At 55.6% G+C, this 23175-nt stretch overlaps 2 protein-coding genes and 1 long non-coding RNA gene across 11 annotated transcripts in view; 2 read left to right on the forward strand and 1 right to left on the reverse strand.

The window, feature by feature from the left end:
• The window catches only part of NKTR (natural killer cell triggering receptor), a 43890-nt gene extending 37425 nt beyond the window's left edge, over window positions 1–6465 (forward strand). For 7 of the 9 annotated variants that reach the window (XM_039837418.1, XM_039837421.1, XM_039837419.1 and 4 more), the window contains 4 exons: window positions 666–761; window positions 1351–1407; window positions 1912–2016; window positions 3643–6465. In XM_039837418.1, coding sequence (XP_039693352.1) covers window positions 666–761; window positions 1351–1407; window positions 1912–2016; window positions 3643–3730 — 346 coding nt within the window. In that variant the 3' untranslated portion in view covers window positions 3731–6465. Of the gene's footprint in view, window positions 1–665; window positions 762–1290; window positions 1408–1911; window positions 2017–3642 lie in introns of those variants that run through there. The other 2 variants (XM_039837420.1, XM_039837422.1) reach the window with 2 other exon arrangements.
• Window positions 6466–10837: 4372 nt separating this feature from the next.
• Window positions 10838–12302, reverse strand: LOC120582215 (uncharacterized). Its single transcript, XR_005647503.1, has 3 exons — window positions 12139–12302; window positions 11422–11639; window positions 10838–11339 (listed from the first exon to the last, which is right to left on the reverse strand). It is a non-coding gene; the product is annotated as an uncharacterized LOC120582215 (long non-coding RNA).
• On the forward strand, window positions 11941–22938 carry ZBTB47 (zinc finger and BTB domain containing 47). Its single transcript, XM_039837427.1, is given in 7 exon segments — window positions 11941–12098; window positions 15617–16582; window positions 16585–17151; window positions 18836–18983; window positions 20100–20215; window positions 20701–20845; window positions 21025–22938. Coding segments are annotated over 7 exon segments (2307 nt in total). The 5' UTR covers window positions 11941–12095; the 3' UTR covers window positions 21387–22938.
• Window positions 22939–23175: the final 237 nt, after the last annotated feature.

Genomic DNA, 23175 nt, shown 5'->3' on the forward strand with positions numbered 1-23175 from the left:
AATAGATATAAAAATAAAACAAACGATTAAGGCATAAAAATAATTTAAAATGTCATCTGGCTTCAAAAATAGAGCTTTGACGTACCTGATGTAGCCCCACCCAGTGTCACCCTACTTTCTCTCGTGTCTCCTAGACTTGAACGTTATTCTGAACTTTTGTTATAATTTTGTTTTCCTTTACAGTTTCCCACAATGTTCCTATCCCTATGCAGCGTTGCTTTTCATGTTTTCATACAAAATCCTTTCATTTATATAGATGTTCTACATTTGCCTTTTTCACTCAACATCATGTTCTAAAGAGATATCTCTGTTAACATATGTAGCTCTAGTTCATTCATTTCCTACTGTAGAATATTTCAGTATATTTCTTTGCATTAATTTTTTTAACTCATGCTGCCATTAATGGAGATTTGGATTATTTCCTCTTGGCATTACATATAGGGCTCCTATCAACATACCGGTGCCAGCCTTTTCTGGCTTTTCTTTCTTTCTGTTCAGTTTAAACCCTCATTAGCTGTCACTGTCACACCCACTCTGAGGAGTTCATGAGAGCCCTTTCCGAAGACCTGTCCTCTTACTGTGTTTTCCCCTTCCTGCCCTACAAGTAATTAATTTTAACAGCGTGGTGAGTGAAAATAATTATAGTTTTCCACACTTAATTGTAGATCAAGAAGCTACTCTAGAAGTCGGAGCAGAGGATGGTACAGCAGAGGCCGCACAAGAAGCCGGAGCAGCTCCGACCGGAGTTACAGAAGTCCTCGGTGAGCTTACGAACCCCGCCCCGTGTGTGCTCTGCTCTTCAGGGCCTGCACGGGCAGAGCGGGCCAGCAAGAGTGGCCCTGACCATGACCTCCGCCTCCTCCCCACCCCCAGTGCATCTTCTTTAACCGACATTCACATCTGCAGTCACCTCTCGACTTGGGTTAGAGATTGGGGTAGGACAGTGGTTAAAAGGGGACCAGAGGAGGAAGTGGGCGGGGAGTGACCCTGGGTTTCTGGTTCTCCCAACTTCTTTGTACCCTCTTTTGCCTCTCAAGTATTTCCAGTGCTGTGGCTTTGTTTTATTTATGTGTCCTACCTGGGCAGGCCTTTCTTCCTCCCCATTCAGATAGAACCTCCCCAGTGACTTTCTTCAGGTGCGTTTCATAGAAGAGTAGCATAAAACATAATCTTTCTTATGAAATCCAACATGCTTTTAAAAAACCCAATGTACTTTTGATATAGAAACGAAATAAATATAGCTGCTGGATTTCATTGTGTTTTCTCCTTGATGGGCAAATAAATGTCTAGATTTTTGATGTAGCCTGTCCTGATCCACGAGATGATGGTCCCTCATGTGATTAATACTAGGACGTCCAGCAGGAGCAGATCCCGGAGCAGCTCGTATGATGTCCACAGTCGGTCCAGGTATGGGCAAGGGGCGGGTCAGAATCGAAAGGCCTTGTTTTATGAAACCCTTCAGTCCCTTTAAAAAGAAGCATTGTGTTTTACTGAGAAACTTAAACACGTATTTGTCTCATGTAATCACACCCTTTTTAAGTGAAGTCTTCTTGACATTTTTTTTTCTGTCGGCCTGTTATACTCTTGTGTCAAAAGTGACAACTCATGTCATATTGTAATGGCAGGTATTTATTGACTATAATTGCCTAATACCCACCAGATTCAATCCAACTAACTCAGTGTTAATTTTGTGATATTTTTCAATGCAGAAAAGAATTAACATTTTTCTGTTTAATACGGTAAGTCCTGTTTGGGGCAATTTTTAAATGTTTCCAATACTTGTTATGCAAATGTGTCCTCATACTGTCACACAGTGCCCATGTTCAAAGAGAACACTCTTAAGCACCTAAAAAGAAATGGGAATATGAGTGTTTGAATGGGAAAATTTAGTGTTTGTCGTTGCTGTTAAAGCAGGTCCTACACTTACGACAGCTACTACAGCAGGAGTCGGAGTCGAAGTCGAAGCCAGAGGAGTGACAGTTACCATCGAGGCAGAAGTTACACCAGGCGGTCCAGGTGGGTCTCCAACCGTCAGAGCACTGCCAGCTCCTGTGGGCACTTGGTTTGTGAGGGGGACACTACAAGATGAGAAAGCGCAGCCTGCTCAGGACAGGAACACTTCTTTCTCTTCTTGAATTTCAGCAACGCACAGGCAGCTACTAAATGTGCCCTTTGTATTAAGAGTTGCTGGCAATGTTTATTGGTTATCGTTAACGTTTGGATCTAAAATGGATTTTTAAGTATTCACATGTCGTTGGACAGACATTTCTCTTGAAAGGAGTAAAAAGAGAAGGCCACCCAAACCACAGTCCGCTTCTTTAGATAGGGCTCATTGCTAGAAATAGCAAAGCCAATTTATCAATTTTTTAAATTAATAAAATGTCATAATTATTTGCTTCAGGATTGAGATTTATATCCAGTCAATTATTTAGTAAAAATGTGTTTTTTATATATTATATATTTATAATATGTTTTTATGTAACACATTTTGGCTAGTACTGTAAAAGATTTTATGGTGACTTTTTGTCATGTCCCTTTCCTGGTGGCTCCTGGTCTTCCCTTCCTTCTCCATCCACAGAAGCTACAGCCAGTGATCCTTGTAGAGTATCTGTATGGTCTGGACCACCCCTTGTTTGAAACTCTTCACAGGCTCCGCACTGCCCTCGGGCAAGGGAGCTCCTTAGCTCACGCACAAGGCGTCTCTGCTTCCCAGCTCCTTCCTGTACTTCTCTGTCTTCCTGCTTTAATATGCTGGAACCTTGGCTTTTGTCTAGGGACACCCACACCACTGTCTCCCCTCCTGCCTCTTGAAATGGCCAGTTCCCTCCTACCCTCCAGGTCTCCAACTACCCCTGGGAAGCCCTCACTGACTGCCAACCCTGAGAGATGCTGCCTCCACCCCTGCCCACCTTATCTGTTGTGCCTACAATTCTGTACTATCCTTGAGCCCAGGGAATTGTACTTGCTTGGTGTGTGTGTGTGTGTGTGTGTGTTTCTAGTATCTAGTAAAGTGACTGGCTCTCAGTAAACATTTTTCAAAATGGTGGACATAACCCTGTCCTTGGACTCACTCTCCCTGTGGTCCTGTCCACAGTCCACTCCACTCTCAACCCTCTTGGACTGCCATTTTGATGTCCATATCTTTATTTATTTATTTATTATTATTTATGCCTACAGCACCTGGTCTTCCTAGGTGGTCTCCCATTCAAGTACTAACCAGGCCTGACCCTGCTTAGCTTCCGAGATCAGACATCGGGCAGCATGGCCGTAGGCCATTGATGTCCATATCTTTCAGTGAAACACTGATGCCTTTTTTCCTTACTTCCTGTCTTAATTAAATATTGATGTTCATTTTGGATAACATGGAAAATTAGTCTACTCATTTGCTTGAGTGGATTTCAAGTAATTTCTCAAGATGTGGTGTTTCATTATTTTTATCTTAACCTTGATATTACTAGTATCATGAAAACATCTCTGAAAAGCCCACAGTGGTGCCACAGTCAGTACCCCACAGGTCCACCCACTGTGCTATGCTACATCAGTATTGCTTTCAAGCCACTCATATCAAAGAAGAAGCTACTAGAGGAATTCAAGGGTTGACAGCTAAAAGGTGTTTGTGTATTGTCTTGTTCTGTTACACAGGAGTTGTAGATCCTACGGCTCTGACAGTGAAAGCGACCGAAGTCACTCTCGTCACCGGAGTCCCAGTGAAAGCAGCAGATATAGTTGAAAATGTACCCCTTTTTTGATATGAATTATATCTTATTTGTAAATATCTGGTAACTTAAAAGTTTAAGAAACTTAACGGCAGTCTGTTGTTCTATTTCAATATTAGAGATGAATTTCAAAAATAGATACTTCTTAATTGTTACTTGTTTACGTGTGCGCAGGATTTAAAATACAGATATGTCTCCTAAAAATATTTTTATGCCACGTTTTACAGTAGCCAACTATGGAAGCGAATTTCATTTTCTTAAGAAACCATGAGATTTAATATAATTTGCAATATTATTTTAGATAGACTACTCTCCATCTCGTGTATTCCTTAGAATACAGATTTCTTTTTGCCCGGTTTTCAGATTTTAGCATATATGCTGCCAAGCATAGAACTGTGAAAGAGAACTGTTAAAGGTGGCCAAATATTTATATACAATTACAGAGTCTTAGACATATGTGCTCTTAAAAACAAACCACCCAGAATTGATAGTGACAGTAGCCTGGGGGTAAGGCAGTGGCTCTAGGGTTCTTAATTCCTTCCTCCTCTGTTGTCTCAGAGGATTGGGAGAGTGGTCATCATACAGCCCCAGTGTATTACTAAAGGCTGGCAGGTGAGATATGAATCAGCCTTAACTATAAACACCTGCACTGTCTCTAAGGACCTAATATTTTATGTGCTTTCTAAGTTTAGACTGTAGAAAACAATTCTGTTCCAGTTTATGCTTTGGTGCTTGGTACCTTTTGGTGCCTCTTTAAGCATTGTTTTTCTATACTATACATTACAATCTCATAAGAGAGAGAAGTGAACATATTTTTTATTATTCACTGGCACCAAACATGGATCCTTCTGCGCTGTATTCACTTTGAATATTGGAGAGGTTCTCTCGAGCCACAGGTGTGGGCTGGGAGGTCTCCGGACCAGGCAGGATCAGCATAGAGGGTTGTGTGGCCACTCGGGTCTACTGCACTTAACTGACGTGTGCCTCTGGGAGGGTATATCGAAGAGCGGACTTCAAAAGTAACACCAAAACCTAACTGCCACCGTCCTGGCCATTTGGCAGGGCTTCTGAATCTTTCACATGAGAGAGAGACCACCCAGTAGTTGAACAGTTCTAGGCATCAGCACGTTTTTCCTGTTTCTGCTGTGATCCACATGGGCTCCGGGAAGCCCTGCAGGACATGAGTACGCCCAGGACAGCAGACAGGGAGAGAGGGGTATGGCGCTGCGTAAATGTCACATCTTTCACAGTTCTGGGTGGTTCCTCCAAAAATGATATGACCTGTAAAAACTGTGTTTTTTTTTTTTTTTTTACTCTAGTTGGAGTTTTTTCCCCAAGTGTACTTAATCACCTTAGTGCCAGTTTAATCCAGAGATGCAGAAGAAATTCATATTAGCTGTTTGACGTCGAGCTCTGTGCCATCCTCCCCCAGGCCTTGCCTGGTGTTCTTGGAAGTGGGGAAGAGCCCTCTTGGAGGGATCTGACAACCCTTGATGGATGGAGGAATGACCTTGGATGTATTTAAACTATTACCCATAAAAGGTTCATTAAGAGGGTTTAAGTGGTCAGTTGTTGCCAAGTTGATAGCCAAGAGTACATTAAAAACAGGAATTAAGTCAAACAGATGCGCTTGCTAGTGAATACAAAACGGTATGTGATCGATATGAAGGGTTTTCAGAAGTTACCTGCAATGGACACTATTGCTTTACTATCACTCAGTGGAAAAACTGCATTCAGAACCCAAACCAAAACTGCCAAATCTAATGATGTTAAGAAAAGTTACCCTTGGGCAGTGTATTAGTTTTTCTATTGCTTTGTAAATAATTACCCGAAATTTAGCAGCTTAAGACAACACCCGTTTCTTAGCTTACAGTTCTGTAGCTCGTGAGTCCAGCACAGGATGGCTGGGTTCTCTGCTCAGGGTCTCACAAGGCTGAAATCGAGGGTCAGCAGGGCAGCATTCCTTCATGGAGGCTCTAGGGAAGAGCCTGCTCCGAGCCCACACAGATGGCTGGCAGCACACGGTTCCCGCTGGGGCCTTCGGCTCCTCAGGGTGGCCGGTGGCGTGCCTTCTTGGGCGCTCCCCTCCATCTCCAAACCAGCAAGTCCTCCTCCCATGCTTCATTCAGATCTCTGCCTTCCTCCTCTGTTTTAAGGTTCATGTGATTAGATCAAGCCCGCTGAGATAGTCTCCCTGTTTTAAGGTCAGCCGCGTCACAGAACATAACATCGTCAAAGGAGCGCTACCATGTGCCCAGGTTCCTGGGCCAGGCATGGAATGAGGGAGGTGGGGGGCGGGCGTTTTAAAATTCTGCCACCACAGGCACGAACTTTGCCCATTGCAGCTGCAGGTGGAATTTTATGCTGAAAAGGTGTGGGCCCTAGAAACCTCATTTTCTCCATGGAAAAGAACAGCCCTGGGCTGCAGCATTCAACTTGTGTGTTTACTGAATGAACTACAGAGATAGCTTTTCTTCCTGAGGGGATTGTTCTGTATTTTAAATTATTTTTTAATAAAACTGAATTATGTTGTGTATTGTGCTTCTTAATAGAAAATGCATCATTGGACTGGTTTTGTAACATCCTGTTTACTGCAATGAAACATGACATAGCTGGTACTGTTTAAAAACTAGAAAATACTTTTGTACATATCGGCAATGTCTAATTTGTATACACTTCATTTAAATTCCCCTAACACTTGAAAGGGGGACCTCGTAGAAATTAAAATATATACTTAGTCTAAGTCTGAGTCTGTGTATGTTTCATCTTTCTTTACTTATCCATCATTCAAACAGCCTTTCTCAAATGGAAAAGGAGACACTGAGTCTCTCATCTAGCTGGTATTAGTGGCCCGAGCAGGAGCTAGAGAACTTTAGGCAGAGACGTTCACCTGCCCAGAGAATCACTGATGGAAATCTGCACAGTCCAGATTGCCTCCAGGCTCTGCTGTTGTCATCCAGCTGCGGCCTGCATACTGGTGTCCTCACGGAGGAAGGAGTGTGTCCCGTTCCATCTATGAGTTGCCTAGGGACCCCACATTTACCTGCTAACCCACCTATAGCCACTACACCTCCTTCCTAACATTGGTTCACCAGATGGGCACGTGGCACTCACTCCTGGAGGAAACATTCATGGCGATATTTTTAGCTTCCACAGGAGAATTTGCAAGGCAAATACAATTAACTGTTTTCTCATGAAAACTCAGAGGAATTTGTATTTGCCTAGTGAATACAACATGCCCTCGCAGTAAGACTTACAGAGAGGTTCAATTTGCAAAGTTTAGTAACCAGTAGACTCCCAAGTCAGGCAATTCCTTGAAAGTAGTCCAATCCATGCGTTGCTTTAAAAGTGAAGGAAAGTCACAGGTTTGCTGTGGGGAAGTCCCCAAGTGAGCTTCCTTTGGGGTCTTGTGTTTTCGTGAGCTCTAGGGTCTTCTCTCCTGATGAGCTTCATCAGCTGTGCCATACTGGGGGGAAATGTATCAAGGGCTTTGGTCTTCCCTGCTCTGAATTAGCTGGGCATCGGATAGGGAGGTGAGAGAATTCAAGGAAGACGCCCCCCTCACAAGCGACTGTGAGTGCTGGCCAGACATCACTGGAAGGGAAAGAAGACTCCACCCAGTGTAGAGTGAGACTAGTGAGAAGCTGCACGTTAGTCTGGGTGACCAGGTGAGAGACCTGGACGCCAGGCCTCACAAGTTGGAAGAGCCTGGGCTCAAGTGGCTGGTTTTGAGAAGAGCATCAACTCTGCTGTTGCCCTTAGTGAGCTGAGAGCCTTAGTCCCCTTAGGAACTCGTGATAGAAGGAGCTGGGAAGCGTGCCTGGAGGATTCCTGCTTGGCAGGGAGAAGGTCTCGGATGCTGTAAAGGTGGCAGCCTCTTGAACATGCACAGGTGTCGGGGAGAGGAGCTGGGTGCTCTGAAAGGCACTGCCTGCTTGCCTCAACAGACTGAGCAGCTCCAGTCCGTGCCTGAGGAGGGTGAGGCATGAAGGGGCAGGTGGCTTCACGGTCTGTTTAAAGGTTTCCGTAGAAGTAGAGACAGTGCTCCCTTGCAGAAAGATAGACTGGGTGGGGGCTGTGCCAAGCTCGGGGCCAAGCACTTCTGCCTCTTGGAGGCCTCACACCCACCATTCGCCAGCTATAGCCAGCCCATCAAGCTCCAGCTCCCCAGACTGAGCTAGTTTCACAGCCAGCAGGACCCAGGAGGGGTGCATCTCTTCAACCAGCCTAGAGTCCTGAGGACATCAGGGTAAAAAAAGGAGTGACCCAAAGTCTGAGGGCAGATACCCGCATTCTGCATCTGGAGGCCTGACCCTGGGCCTCTGGCTGCTTATCTGTAATATGAGGTTAACAACAGTCCTTACACTGCTCATCTCTCAACTCCTAAGCCGGAAAGAGGGTGCACATGACCAGCACAACCAGACATGAGAACCAAGAGTGCTCACCCCTTCTCAGACCAGGCTGGGGACGAGTCAGCCTCCCGGGCAGCCCACGGGGGTAGGGGGTTGGGCTGGCACTTCAGCCTCAGGTCACCCAGGGCCTCCTGCAACTAAAATCTACCACCAAGCCAGATTCCCAGAGAAAGGCTGAGAAAGGATCCCACTGGCCTTCATGCCTCTGGCCCAACTTGATTTTATTTTGAAGAAATAAAGGACCTCTATGAGCAACTGTTCTGTGGCACAGTCCTTAAGGGTTTGGGGCCAGAGCCAGACTACCTGGGTTCAAGTTCTGCTCTTCCACTTCCTAAAATTAACTTTAGAGAAATTGCTTGGCCTTTATGCACCTCATCTGAAGAACTGAGATACTAAGATCTCCTCCCTCCTACAACTGCTAAGGATTAAAGCTTAGAAGCGAGCACACATCAAAGTAGTTAAGGGATGCTGGTCTCTGGGCTTGCCTCCAGGAGGAGGGGAGGAGTCCCAAGGGTTTCCTGTGGAGGGTCAGGCTCAGTCACAAATGAGAGGCCTGGGGCCCTTGAACCAGCAGGGTGGGAGAGGATCCTGGATGCTGCTAGAGAGGCCTCGAATCCCAAGGCCATGACGTTTGTGCTTTGGGAGGGAACCGGGCAACCTGCTGGTTTGAATTAGGCCCCCACTCCACCAGCAGCTGTAGCCTATTAGTGCCGAGCTCAGTGGAGGCAGAACACAACAAGAGCAACCTCCCCGCTCCAACTCCACACCCAGAGATCTATGCCTCTCCACCCTGTAGGGCCCTGGGTCAGCACCTAGTAGGGGGCTTGAATTTTCCTGCCATTCCACCGCCCCCGTGCTGCATTGTCACCTTCTGTTTCCTGGCAATGGCCGCTCCGCTCTCCATCCTTCCCTCATCTCAGCTAAAGCAGCATGCCCCTCGGGAAGGCTGAGCCCTGCACGTCCCCCACCCCACACCCCTGGCTTGGGCTGGTCTTTCCAAGTTCAGCAGGGGCAAGTCTGGGTTCCCCAACCAAGCCTGGGTCTGCTAATTCGAGTCTGTCTGTTCTTGCTCCCTGCATTGGAAGAGAAATCTGGGGCTAGATGCTTAGGGAAATTGTGAAAAAACCTGTGAGCTGGTCTTCAGGCAGGGGCAGGGCTGCAGACCGTGCCAGCACCCACCTCCAAGTGTCTGAAGGATCCCTCAAGCTCTGCCCTGGTGTCCACAAACTCCTGGCTTTCAACCAAGCTTCTGGTCTAGGAGTCACCCTCCCCAGTAACCTAGTCCCACCCTAGCCCCTCCAGAAAGCCTGTCTTGACCAAGCATGAGGTGAAGGTCCCATGAGAGAGCAATTCTGCCTATCTCCATCCAGATGGGCACTCCCAATGGACAAGAATCTGGACTTCACTGCATCGAATCCTTCTAGATCCTTGCAGATGCTAATCTGCCTCCTGCCTCCTGCCTCCTGCCTCCTGCAGGTGCTCTTTGTCTGCCTGCAGTGCCCTTCCTCTCTCCTCTGCTTTAGTTGATGTTCACTCAACTTTTTAGGCCTCAGATCTGAGCAGCCCCAGTAGAGCCCACCAGACTGGGCTCTCCAAACAGCCCCTTCCTGCCAGTTCTAGTGTGATCCAAGTGCCAAAGTCCTCTCATAGAGCTCAGGCTCTACCTGGGGCTCCCCCAAGAGATGGGCTGTAGGCCAGACAAGCAAGAGGGCAAACGGCTGGGGTCTTCATGGAGACTGAGATTCCCATTTCCTCCTTTTTCACTCAATCTTCAGTCCTTCCTTTGGCTTGACTGGCACAGTCGAGGCCAATCCCAAAGGGGCCAGCAGTCCTACCTTGGTCACGCTGGCCACAGCCCTGACCAAGCCTTGGCTGGGAAGTGGGCCCAGGAGAGACCCTGCAGTCCTTTCTGCCAGGCTCCTCCCAGCCTGTAAGGGAGACCACTCTCCTCCAGCCTCCCCTTTCCCTGGCTCCTGACGCTAGTGCCTAGCTGTGTGATCTGCCCTGCTCTAGGCCTTATCCAACCAGAGGGTATACAATCCCCCACTTGCCACCTCCCAGGCTGGTACACGGATCCACTGAGTCAGATGAGGAAGTGGGCTGGGAAGAAGAGACAGAAGGCAGCCCTGAGCTGACTGGCTAGTGAGGCACGTAGGCCACTCTGGCCTGGCCTCAGCCCGAGACCTCTGGGAGCTGAGCCAGCTGTCTACGAACCCACCATGGCCACAGAAGTGCCGATGTCTACAGTGGCTGCCTCTGGGGGCATGTCCCTCTCTGTGCCCCTCCCTCTCTTCCCATCTCCTTTTCCACCAGGGGCTCTCCTCACCCTCCATCTGGCTCTGTGCATTCTTCCTCTTCCTCTTGGCACTCTTTGGTCACCCCTGTCTTCACCCCTGAGGTGTTTTTTCGCTGTCTCCAGCATGTCTTGTCATGAAGGTCTCCCATCCTCACCTCAGGGGAGGCCTTTGCAATCTTATAGGACAGACCGATAGATTACAGGATGGTGCCGGCCTGAGATCTTAGCCTCTGCTCCATTCTCTCTTGGCACACCCAGACCAAGCCACTCTGAACAGGCCCCAGAGTCCTTGTCCACTCATGAGTAAGACGGCATGCCCAGAGGATGCTGCTACAGCTGGGCGCGGGCTGGTGTGTAAGCGTTTTAGTGCATGTGTGTGGGGAGGGATGCGGGTACTGTGCCGTACTGCCAGGATGGGGTCAATGGGGCAGCAGTCAGCTTGGGGTGAAGTGGGGCTGATGACATGGCTACAGGAAAGGCCCACAGAGGCTCCTTCTCCATAATGGTGGCCCAGCCACCACCTAGGCCTTGCCAGGCCCAGCACCCTGTGGTCCTCACCCTACTGCCTGCTCAGCCTGGCAGCATTCCTTTGTAGCCTCCTGCCAGCACAGCCAGCCCCCTGCCCCCACTGGTGTCCATGCCAGAGCAGCATTCCGCAGGCCTGGCTGCATCTCCCCAGCAGAGACTGAGCTGGGAGGCTACTGAGCAGCGGGTCAGTCACTCGGCGGGGGGCACAGTGGAGCCCCTGCGTCTGGCCTCACTCCTCTTCTCTAATCCTTTCTTGGTCCTGGGCCAGTCACCTTAAAGGATTTGCTCACTGCAGCTGTGGTCTGGGTTCTTGTATCTCCTGCGTCGTGTGGACCTGTGCAGCCGGAGGAAGCCACCAGGTAGGCGTGGGTTGACCAGAACCAAGTCCTGGAAGCACAGAGCAAGATGAGCGCTGGGCCTCCCTGGGGCAGAAGTGAGGGGCTCTGCAGGTTGGGGAGCCCAGACTCACCCGCAGGTCAGAGCAGCCCAAGTGGGGTTGGTGAGTGCAGCTAGGGTGCAGGTTTGGTTCCTCGGCATGGGGTCGCTCCGGGGAGCAGGTGGAAGCCTTTTCTGCAGCTGGTTGGGGCGCGGGAGCACCCTGCGTCCCCATCTCGGGCCGCCTCCTATCCGACCCCGCCTCTGTGCCGCAGCTGGAGGGCACCCAGGTTAGACTCTCGGACCAACTTCCTAGCGGTGGAAAGGGGGCTCAGGGAGGGAAAGTGAGGCCGGAGACCATCCGCTAGGACGGGAGCAGCAGGGCCTGGCTACTGGCCCCAGCGGCCTGAGGCTGAGCCGGCTGCTCCGGGACGGCGCGCACCACGCGTGTCCGCGCCCCGCGCCGGCACATTGGGCGGCCTGGCCCTTTAAGCGTCCAGACGGCGGCCCCAGCTGACGCGCGGGCTCCAATCGGCGCCCCGCGCCCCCCGCCCGCCGCGCCCGAGGCTCTGGGGCCGCAGCTGCTCGGCGGCTGGACTCGCCGCGGCCCTGCGCCTCCGCCCGCCCGGCCGCGCCCCCGGGGGCCATGGTCGCGGGGCCCTGCGCGGGGGCGGCCCCCAGCGCGGCGCTTCATGGAGCGGCCCCGGCCCGGCCGCCGGGGGCAGCGCGATCCCGCGGGGCCCTGTGAGCCCCCAGCGCCTCGGCACCATGGTACGCAAGGCCCTGCCTGTCCCCCTGCTTATCCGCCCACCTGCCCGCTCTGCCCTCCTGAGCGCACGGCCCGCCGGCTCGGGGTGGAGGGGCTAGAGGGATCTTTCCCCTCGCCGGGTCTCCCCGACCCCTTTCTCTTCGGTCTCCGCGCGCCTGGAATGCGTCGCTCCGGTGGGGCCCTCGGCGGGGAGGGGGTTAAATTCCTGGGGTGGGGGCCTGGACGCGAGTGGCTGAGTCTACTGGGCACCGGCAGAGGGGGGCGCTGCCCTGAGCCTGTATGGCACCGCCCTCCGACTGGGTGATGGGAGGGGGAAGGGGGAGGTCGGATTCCCGCCTGGGCCTTGGGCCACGTGGGCGCTGGAGACGCCCTGCCTGGGGATTCGGGGCTCCTGGGCCAAGCCGGGTGTGTGTAGGGAGACACCCGCAGCTCAGGTCTGAACTCCTGTGTGACCTTGGGCCAGTCTCCCGCCCTCTCTGGTCCTGTTTCTCTGGGGAAAGAGGGAGGCATTTAGCGCAGAAGAGACTGGCATAGACACCCCCTCCCCAAAAGGAGGAGCCTGGAAGTCATGAGCCTCTGCCCCTTGCTCCAACTGCGCCCACCCACTGCTGCCTGGCAGTGGAAGGGTTCGTGTGGGGGGTGGGGGTTGCAGATGGATGTCCAGGTTTCATCCTGGGACCTCCAGGGAGGTCCTGTCGCAGGGTGGGGAGCCAGTGGCTTCCCGGCCATGAGGCAAGGTACCCCTCAGGTGTAGAAGTTCTGAACCAGCTGAGCAGCCTGGGCAGGTGTCCCTGGCACCTGGCCTTCCCCCAGCCTAGCTTGTGGGGGAGGGTTTGAGGACATGAAACCCCCTGGCAACAGGAGTGCCTGACGACTCCCTCCGTCCTGCATCTTAGCCAGGCTGGCCTGGCCTGGACTTGGAGGTAGGGTGTGTGGTTGCAGCTGGTACAGCCAGATGGGGAGGGGCATCTGCAGCTTCAGGAAACTGGCACATCTGGCTGGGGAGGCGGGCACAGCTGGTGGGCCCTGCATGGAAGGTGCCGGGCTAGGGGCAGCTGTGCCCTGCTGAAGGGCTGCCAGTCATAGACTCAGGCAGCATCCGTCCGCCTTCTCAAAGAAGCCCAGTCACAGTTCTCGGCCCCTCAAGAGCTGAGGAGGGTGCTGGCTTAGCGGGGGGTACTGCCTTGTGAATGGAGTCTTTGGGGCACCCCTCTCCCCGTCTTCCCCTGCTGAAGTCAGAGGGCCCTGGCCAGGCCTCACCTGGGCCCTGGGCCTGGACCTGCACACGGGAAGGTTGCCCTTTCCCCATGGAGGGCATTCTGTGAAGGGGGAGCAAGGTAGATTGTGGCCCAGTGGCCTGGGGTGGATGCCACCCCAACAGACCTTGTCCAAGCCACATTCTCGGCCGCAATCTGGCCCCTGGAGGCCCTAAGGAACCCCTGTTACCACCGAAGTTGCACCCTGACCCCTTCCTGGCCTGCAGGTGGCAGCAGCTCTGGGGGGGCGGAGGTTGGGGGAGAGAATCTGAAGAAGCACAGCTGGTCCCCTGGGTAGGAGGGTCCCCAGATGCCTCTTTTTGCTTTGTAAGTCATTAAAGCCCAAGAAATCTACGTGTCCAGCCCAGCAGGGAAGGGTAGCCTTAGCAGAGCTGGGAGGCCAGGGACTCTGCCAGTGCTCACTGTGGGACCCTCCCATTCTGAGCCTCAGTTTCCCCGTCTGTGCAATAGGAGTTGGTCCCAGAAGATGAATCAGACTGAGTCAGGGGAGGGAGATGGGAGGAGCTTGGCACCATATCCCAGTTAGATTGATCGGTCCTGGACCGGCCAGCAGCCCTGAGACAAGGGCAGATGGGTGGCTTCTCGGCCGGGGGGCAGGAGGTGTGGCGGGAGAACTTGAGGAAGATGGTGTCCATGGCCAAGAGCCTGGCCACACTGGGATCTGGGAGGGTGTGGGTGGGTGCTGCCCTGGGCTGCTCGGGGTATATGGTGGGGCCTAGAGTAGGTTTGGGAGCAGGTTGTCCCTGGTGGCCCCTTGAGGCCCATCCCGAGGCCCAGGGCAGATTCTCATTCAGGTAATTGAGAAGTTGAGACTAGAAACCCCTGCCCCCACATCCTTCTGCTCACTTCAGACCTACCCAGTGCTGCCCCACCAGTGGAAGGACTGGCATGGGGGTTATGGGTGGGCCATGGATAGGTGGGACTGGGGTTTCATCCCAGGGCCTCCATGGAGGTGCTTGGGGGAGGGAAGCCGATGGCTTTGTGGCAATGGGGCAAGGTCCTCAAATGTAGGATGCTCTGATCCAGCTGGACAGGGTCCGAGGAGGGCTAGAACCTGGAATCTGTGGGGTTGGTAGGGAGGCAGGGAGTCGACAGATATTAATTGAGCACGTGCTATGCACCGGACCCATGCAAAGGACTGGGCAGTCTGCTGCCTGTGCTGCCCACCTTTTAGGGAAGCCTCCGTGGTGAGCCAGGACAGATTAAGCTGGTCCCTATTGTGGGCAAGTCACAGGTGCTGGATGTGGCCCAAGGGCCTGATAATCCGACCTATCAGACTTCAAAGGCTCCCCTGAGGCTGCAGAGGCCCCAGATGGTGTGGTCTCCAAGGTGGGGTCATCTCAGAGCCTCTGGGCCTGGACCATACCTGACCTGGGGTCTGGGGGAAAGGGTCTGGGGCAGGCCTTGAGGGCCTCCTGTGTCCTCCTACTCCCACAGAACCCCTGAGAGAGGGGGAGCTGCTGGCAGCCAGGCGTTAGGCCATGGGCCGTGGCCTGGTCCAAGCTCTGGCCGAGTAATGAGGGGCTGGCTGGCTCTCACCAGCCTCCTCTAGCAGGACAGCAGGACTTGGTGGGGAGAAGTCACAGGCCCTGGATTACATATATCACAGAAGTTTCTGCCTCTGCATCCCTCAGGCCCAGGCCTTGAGGCCCACTGCTGGTGAGGTAAGGGGTTCCCTCAGGTGCTGCCCCCAGGAGTACAGTAGCCAGAGGCCAGGTAGTCAGTGAGCCTGACTTCTCTTCTCCAGGTGTCGGGTTGGGCAGGCTTGGTTTTATTTGTGTGAGTGACAGCCGGGGAGAGAATCTGTGGGGCTCAGGAAATGCTGAAGGAATGTCTGTGTCCCTGCTGGGGTGACCACCTCGTCATGGTTTGCCCATGATGGCCCTCGTTTTAGCACTGAAAGTTCCACATCCCAGGAAACCCCTAGGTCCATGGCACAGCTGGACAATTGGTCACAGTAGTCCCTTTTCCTCTCTTCCCTTTCCCTTCCCTGGATGACTTCCTGTTTCACAGCTGAAGGGCTGGAGGCCCAGAAAAGTTAACTGCTCTTTGGCCTTAGGAGGTCATGATTGGAGTTTGAGCTCTGAGGGGCAGCTGCCTTGGTCTTGAATCCCCGTTCCCCCTCGTCCTTGCTTGAGCTTCGGCTCCTTTTCTGTAACATGGAGCCAGGAGTGATGGGTGGGCAGCCTCTGGGATGGTGGGCCCCACTGGCCTTGACCTAACCTGTGCCCTCTGCCCCGCAGTTGCTGGTTGAGAAGACGACCGACTCACCGGCGGCCGAGTTCTCGCTGGTGGAGGACGTGGCGCTGCACTTTGCCTGCTTGATGGGCCGTCTGAACGAGCAGCGTCTCTTTCAGCCTGACCTTTGCGACGTGGACCTGGTGCTGGTGCCCCAGCGCAGCGTCTTCCCAGCGCACAAGGGTGTGCTGGCCGCCTACAGCCAGTTCTTCCACTCGCTCTTCACTCAGAACAAGCAGCTGCAGCGTGTGGAGCTGTCCCTGGAGGCGCTGGCCCCCGGCGGCCTGCAGCAGATACTCAACTTCATCTACACGTCCAAGCTGCTGGTCAACGCGGCCAACGTCCACGAGGTGCTCAGCGCCGCCTCGTTGCTGCAGATGGCTGACATCGCCGCGTCCTGCCAGGAGTTGCTGGACGCCCGCTCCCTTGGCCCCCCGGGCCCCGCCAGCACCGTGGCCCTGGCCCAGCCAGCTGCCAGCTGCACCCCAGCTGCGCCACCCTACTACTGTGACATCAAGCAGGAGGCTGACGCCCCAGGCCTCCCCAAGATCTACGCTCGTGAGGGCCCTGACCCCTACTCCGTGCGTGTGGAGGACGGGGCAGGGACTGCAGGTGGCACAGTGCCTGCCACCCTTGGGCCAGCTCAGCCTTTCTTCAAGGAGGAGAAGGAGGGTGGTGTGGAGGAGGCTGGCGGGCCCCCAGCTGGTCTGTGCAAGCTGGAGGGTGGGGAGGAGCTGGAGGAAGAGCTTGGGGGTTCTGGCACCTACAGCCGCCGGGAGCAGTCACAGATCATCGTGGAGGTGAACCTCAACAACCAGACGCTGCACGTGTCCACGGGGCCCGAGGGCAAGCCGGGCGCTGCCACTGGCCCGGCCACCATGGTTTTGGGCCGGGAGGATGGGCTGCAGAGACACTTGTGGGACCTAGGACGGGGACGGACGCAGGAGGAGGAGGAAGAGGAGGAGGAGGAGGGGGTGGCAGTGGGGGGCTATGAGGACGAGAGGAGGAGGAAGGTGGCAGTCAGGGGGAAGAGGAGGACGAGGAGGAGGACGGCCACAGCGAGCAGGAGGAGGATGAGGAGGACGACGAGGAAGGACACAGCGAGCAGGACCAGGAGAGCTCGGAGGACGACGAGGAGGAGGAGCGGCCAGCGGGGCGCAGGGGCAGCCGGGAGGACCCCCCGCCCCTCGGGCGCATGGCTACTCGGTCCCGCGAGAGCGCCCGCCGCCGGGCCGCCCCTGAGCCCGAGGAGCCCGGGCAGCGTGGCGGGAAGCGGCCAAAGCCCCCGCCGGGAGTGGCCGCGGCACCGGCCCGGGGGGCCCAGACCACGGACGGGTTGGGGGCCAAGGTGAAGCTGGAGGAGAAGCAGCACCACCCATGCCAGAAGTGCCCGCGCGTCTTCAACAACCGCTGGTACCTGGAGAAGCACATGAACGTGACCCACAGCCGCATGCAGATCTGTGACCAGTGTGGCAAGCGTTTCCTGCTGGAGAGTGAGCTGCTGTTGCACCGGCAGACGGATTGTGAGCGCAACATCCAGGTGGGCTTCCTGGGGTAGACGGAGCGGGCGGGGCAGGAGCCCAGCTGAGGCCACACCCCAAGCAGGCGGGGCCAGGCCAGTCTGGGCCCTGGGCACCTGGGGTCCTGCAGCCTGCATTGCCAGAACAATCTGAGGAGACCAGACTTAGCCCCCGCCCCCGACACACGATGGGACCAGCCCAGGCCCAGCGTGAGCCAAGAGGGTGGGGCCCAGGTTGGTAAGAGTGTCAAGAAGAGCTTCCTGGAGGAGGGAGGTAGCCCTGGCTTTGACACGTGGAAAGATCATATATGCATATAGAGTTGGGACAAACAGTACCCTTGGCCAGAGGGGCAAGGGATCATGGACTTGGGAGGCTGAGAGGAGAGAGTTGACTGAGCACATGAAGCTGGGGAACAGCCAGCTCTGAGGAGGGATGAGTCAGTGTTTTAGCAAATCCTTACAGCTGCCAGAAGGCCAGCAGGGCCACGGTGCGTTTTTCGGCTTATACAGGGCATGAAAACACAGATGAAGGGAGGAGAGGTTTGCCCAGAGGGGGGCGCCATTTTCCACTTGCTACAAAGACTTATGTAGAGCATCTGACAGCTGGGCAGGAAGAAGGAAGCCCTTGCATTCAGTGCTTTGGAGGCGCCACCTGGCCTAGGCCTGGGGAAGAGGGACTGGATGAGAAATTTGGGAAGAGCAGGGGCTACTGAGGCCAAGCGGAGAAGATGGGCCGGCTGCCAGGCCTTGGGCCAGCTTGATTCTCTGCCAGCCTGGCCTCTCTGTACAGGCAGCACAGGGCCAGCCAGGCTGGTTTTAACTTTCTGGCTGGGAGGTGGGGAGGTGAGGGTAGCAGGTAGGTGGATGCTAATTGCTTGAACTAATTGCTAATTGCAGTGCCCTGTGGAGAAAGTGTTAACTAGGGGTCACCTGGTCTCCTGCCCTACCCTGTGTAACTGTTCTCACATGCCTGCCTGCCGGGCTGCCCTTTGACATTCCCTCCACCTGCCACACACCCGAGCTACCCTCCTGAAGGGGAAAGACACTTGTGCCCCTTCTGACCTGGGCAACCTGACCCGTCTCTGCCTGAGCCCTGGCCTTGCCTTCAGGCTTCTGGGGGTGTCCTGCAGGGATGGGCAGGACAAGGGTCCAAGGAAAGAGAAGAAAAGTGTGGCCCCAAAAGTCCCACTGCCTGATGGGAGCTAGTACTGCCTGCAGTCCCCTCCCCCCAACGCCTGCCCTTTGGGACCTATCTCCTTGGGGATCTCCACGGTATCAGGGAATGGGTCCCAGCAGAGGGAGGCAGAAGAGGGAATTCCCTGACTCTCTGGACTTGTCTTCTGAGGGGCTTCTTCACACCCAGTGTGGCCCTTCAGGCAGTTATGTGTCGCCCCTCTGTGGAGAGATGCCTTGTTGGAATGAGCACAAAGGAGGGACTTCCTAGAAGAGGTGACCGCTGGCCCTACTTAGTTCAAGGATGAAGCAGGGCCTAGGCTGCAGCCCTGGGTGGTGGGCAAGTAAACGTTTGGGGGGTCCCCCTCCCCACCTGCCAGAACGTCAGAACTGGCTGGGCCTTGGACATCCAGGGCTTTCTCTCCAGCACAAGTCTGGTGAGGAAACTGAGGCCCAGAGAGGCGCAGTGACTTGTACTTCGTCACATAGTCCTGACTCAGGACCCAGGGCCTAAGGTCCTCTCACCCCACAGTGTGTGACATGTGGCAAAGCTTTTAAGAAGCTCTGGTCCCTCCACGAGCACAATAAGATTGTACACGGCTACGCGGAGAAGAAGTTCTCGTGTGAGATCTGCGAGAAGAAGTTCTACACCATGGCCCACGTGCGCAAGCACATGGTCGGTAAGTCCGGGCCAGTGAGCAATGGAGCCTGAGGACAGAGCTGGGCCACCCCCGGGTGTGCTGGGAAGGACTTCGCATCCAAGGGCAATGTGAAGGGGTGAGGGGGCCCCTCCCCGTGGGGAGGCCTGGGGAGGCTGGTTGCAGTGGTGGGTGTGGTAGGGACAGGCCCCGGGGCCAGGGCTGCCCACCACGTTCAGCTGGGCAGGTTGCACACTGCACAAGGGCTCCTGGACAAGGTGGCAGGTGGGGACCAGAATCCCGCTGGCACAAGTCCTGTCTCAGTTTGAGGACAGCTGTGCCTCTGATTCTTTCTCACCTTCAGGCCCTCACAGGGCTCAGGCTTCTCTGAATACAACCCTTTCCCCAGGGTCATACCCGGACACAATAAAGAGGCCCAGGTGTGTGCTGGGCCGTACCTCTGCCTTGGGCAAGGCTGTCCGGTTGTCCTTTCCCTCTAGGTGGGCCTAGCTGAGAGTCTGGTATCTCTGCAGCCCTTCCTTCCTTGCCTGTTCAGGGGCTGGGGCTCAAGAGACAGGCGGGCAAGTTGGGCCTGACTCCCTTTCTCCACCAGACAGCGCTGGGGGCCTCCAGCGTGAACTGACTGGGAGCTGGGGCCCTGGGGTATTGAGTCTTGGCCAGGAGATACTGGGTAACTCAGGACTGGTGATCCTTCCTGGGCTCAGGTTCCCCAGCCCTGAGTTCTGCGGGGACACTGTCTCCAGTTGCTTCCCCCTAGATCGTCCACCTCCCCTATCGTGTCGTCCCCTGTAAAGCCCAGACACTGCTGAGGCGCAACCACTCCTCGCCTTTATAGAAGAGGACACTGAAGCCCATAGAGGCTGTGCAGGAAGCCTGTGGCTGGGCCAGGATTTGAGCTGAGGCCAGTCCCATTGGGATCTTTTCATCTTTCCCCAAAGCTTGGGGATCGAGGTAGCCTTGGCTATTGCCTTTGGCCAGAGGCTAAAGAAGCACAAGGGCCTCCATGCTTCTGACCAGACTTCAGAGCAGACAGAGACCTAGCCCAGGGAGGGGTCCTGGGACAGAGGCCGTGAGGGCAGGCCCCAGGACAGGTGGGGTCCCCCAGAGCTGTTGACGGCCATGGTGCCCGCCCCGTAGCCCACACCAAGGACATGCCCTTCACCTGCGAGACCTGTGGGAAGTCCTTCAAACGCAGCATGTCTCTCAAGGTGCACTCGCTGCAGCACTCCGGGGAGAAGCCCTTCCGATGCGAGGTGAGTTCCTTCCTCCCCCTGCCCCAGGGTCTAGTATTCAGAGAGGGACCCCCCCCTCTGTTATCTGAGGCCCTTGGCTCCCCTTTATCCTTACCCAGTCAGTCACCCACCAGCCTGCTCGCCACCACCCCACCCTTAACCCAAGCCACACACATTCTGCCTGGGCTGGAACCATGGGGCAGGCTTTCTGGAGAGGGGGAGAGGGGGAGAGAGGAGCCTCTCAGGCAGGGATGAGCGGTGGAGCTGCAGGTGGGGATCTGGAGACCTTGCTCCAGAGCCGGGAGGCCTCGGCTTTAAGCATGAGGTCTCCCTCCCTCTGCGGCCTGTCCTCACTTTGGGCCCCATTCCCATCTGGGCCCTGTGTGCCCCTGGCCTCCTCACCTTACCCGACGGGGCGCCTCCCGACGTGTGTCTTGGGCAAGGGCTTCCCTCCCCGAAGGCGGCCTCGGCTCTGGCCCCGGCCTCACCCCTCACCCCACCCTCAGAACTGCAACGAGCGTTTCCAGTACAAGTACCAGCTGCGGTCACACATGAGCATCCACATTGGCCATAAGCAGTTCATGTGCCAGTGGTGTGGCAAGGACTTCAACATGAAGCAGTACTTCGACGAGCACATGAAGACGCACACCGGTACGGCTGCCCCCGCCTCCCGGCGTCCGTGCGGCTGGTACAGCGCGGGCCAGGGTGGGGAGGGCCCGAGAGGGCCAGGGCCGAGCCCCACGGTGCTTCCACGGGCACAGGGCGGCTGGCCCCGGGCTGGGGTGCGGCAGCCGCACAGTGACACCCTGCTGCCCACCTCCAAACCCCAGGGGAGAAGCCGTACATCTGTGAGATCTGCGGGAAGAGCTTCACCAGCCGGCCCAACATGAAGCGGCACCGGCGCACTCACACGGGCGAGAAGCCGTACCCCTGTGACGTCTGCGGCCAGCGCTTCCGCTTCTCCAACATGCTCAAGGCGCACAAGGAGAAGTGCTTCCGCGTCAGCCACCCCCTGGCCAGCGACGGCCCCCCGTCTGCCCCCGGCCTGCCCCCCGCCCAGCCTCAGGCCCCTGTGCTGCCCCTGCTCCCGGGGCTGCCCCAGACCCTGCCGCCCCCGCCGCACCTGCCGCCCCCGCCTCCGCTCTTCCCCACCACTGCAACCAGCAGCGGGAGGATGACCGCCAACAACTAACCCCCACGTGCACACGCAGGACCTGGGGCCCGGGGCCCACTCCAGGAGCGACCCCGCTGCCCTCGCCTCCTTGTGGGAGGGTGGCGACACCCAGAGGTGGCCGGACATGCTCTGCCTGAGGCCCTTGCTGGGAGTGCAGGCTGGTGGCCCCCGGAGCTGGTTGAGGACACCTCGGTCCCCTGTTAGTGACTCCTTGAAGCCTTTGCTTTTTTTTTTTTTTTTTGGAAGTAGAGGAAAAAGAAAAGAAAGGAAACTATTTGCAGCCCCCCCCTCCAGGCGAGGGGGGTGCTGGAGGCAGCAGGTACAGCAGAAGGTGGGGGGGCCTGCAGAGCAGGTGCAACTGGTCACTGCTGAGGCCTGAGCCGGAGGGCTTGTCCAGGCTGAGCCTGGGTCTTAGCAGCTCAGCCCTGCCTCTCCTGTGTTCCCTAACTTGCCCCTTTGTCCCGGGGGGTCTGGGGAGAAGCTGGGATGCCAGCCCCCCCGTGGAGGAGTCGTGGATCCAGTCTGACAGCTGTGGACACCAAGGCAGGGGCTAGAGACTGAATGCCCATGAATGTGTTCGGTAGGGAAGGACAAGGTGTGAAGACCGCAGATCCCGCTCTGCGCCACGTGGAGTCGGGCAGGCAGGGGCTGGACCCCAGGCATTTGCATTTCCACCCATACCCTTGCCAGCAGGCACGGGGATCCCCGACCTGGGCCTCAGTGTGCTGTGGGCAGGCCTTGGGTGGGCAGAGAGGCAGGCTCCCGAAACACCAGTTCCCAAGGGCTACAGTCAAAGAGCCCCTGCAAATGGGTGGACCCCAGGAGCAGGGCCCTAAGGAGGAGACTTGGGCAAATGTTTTAAGGTTTCAAGGTGCTACCAGTGGGGCAGGGGCGGGGCTGCTGTCCGCAGAGCACTCCGCCCTTCACCAGCCCTGGCCGTGTCTCCCACGCTAGCGGAGACGTGTATGTCTGTGTCCGTCTCTGCCCCCTGAAGGCAGTGCCAGGCCTCATCCTCTCCCCAGACCCCACCACAACCTGCCCGCGGCTGGTGTCCAGCATCCTTGTCCCTCCTGAGCCTCTGCCCTGGCAGCGGGGTACCTGTGGCATTGTCAGTGGGAGGAGCCTGCATGTTCAGGCCCCAAGGGCCGGGGCGGGATCCTGGGGAGACCCCAGCCTGTGCCCAGTGCTTGCCCCCATGAGGCCAGCACTGCTAGGACACCCTTCTTTGTTGTCATTTAACATCTTTATTCCTGCCTTTAAAAGGGTGAGGAAGGTTCCATAAGCTACATGTTTCCTAGTTAAGCTCTTTCTTATTGTGTTTATATGGTTTTGTTTGTTATACTCTTTGCACCTTAAAACCCCCATGACTACCCCCACACCACCACCTTCCCAGCATGTGTGGAGCGGGAAGAGGCCTGAGCCCAAGGGGTCAGTGGGGGGACTGGGCCCCATCAGCCCAAGGGCTGAGGGGGTCGGAACTCTCTGACCTCCTTGTGAGGCCCGTGGCACTGGGGCAGGGGGCTGGGCACATTTTAATCATCAATAAACGAAGCACTTTATTCTGTACAGATGTGGGCAGGCCCAAGGAGCCCGAGTGATTTGAAGGTCTATAATGCAAGCCACACAACCTGATCGCTCTCTAGGCGTGGAGGGGGCAGTGCCCTGGCCTGTTTGAGTTTGGGGTGCAGCAGGAGCGGTACAAGCTAGAGCCTACAGACACCCCCTCAGGCTTCCTCTGGGGAGAGAAGGCTTCCTGTCTGGCTCCCAGCTCTGTGGCTCCCATCCCAAGGCTGGGCCTCCCAGGGCC

Source organism: Pteropus medius, unplaced genomic scaffold (genome assembly GCF_902729225.1).
Source record: "Pteropus medius unplaced genomic scaffold, Ma_sr-lr_union100, whole genome shotgun sequence".
Lineage (NCBI taxonomy): Eukaryota > Metazoa > Chordata > Mammalia > Chiroptera > Pteropodidae > Pteropus > Pteropus medius.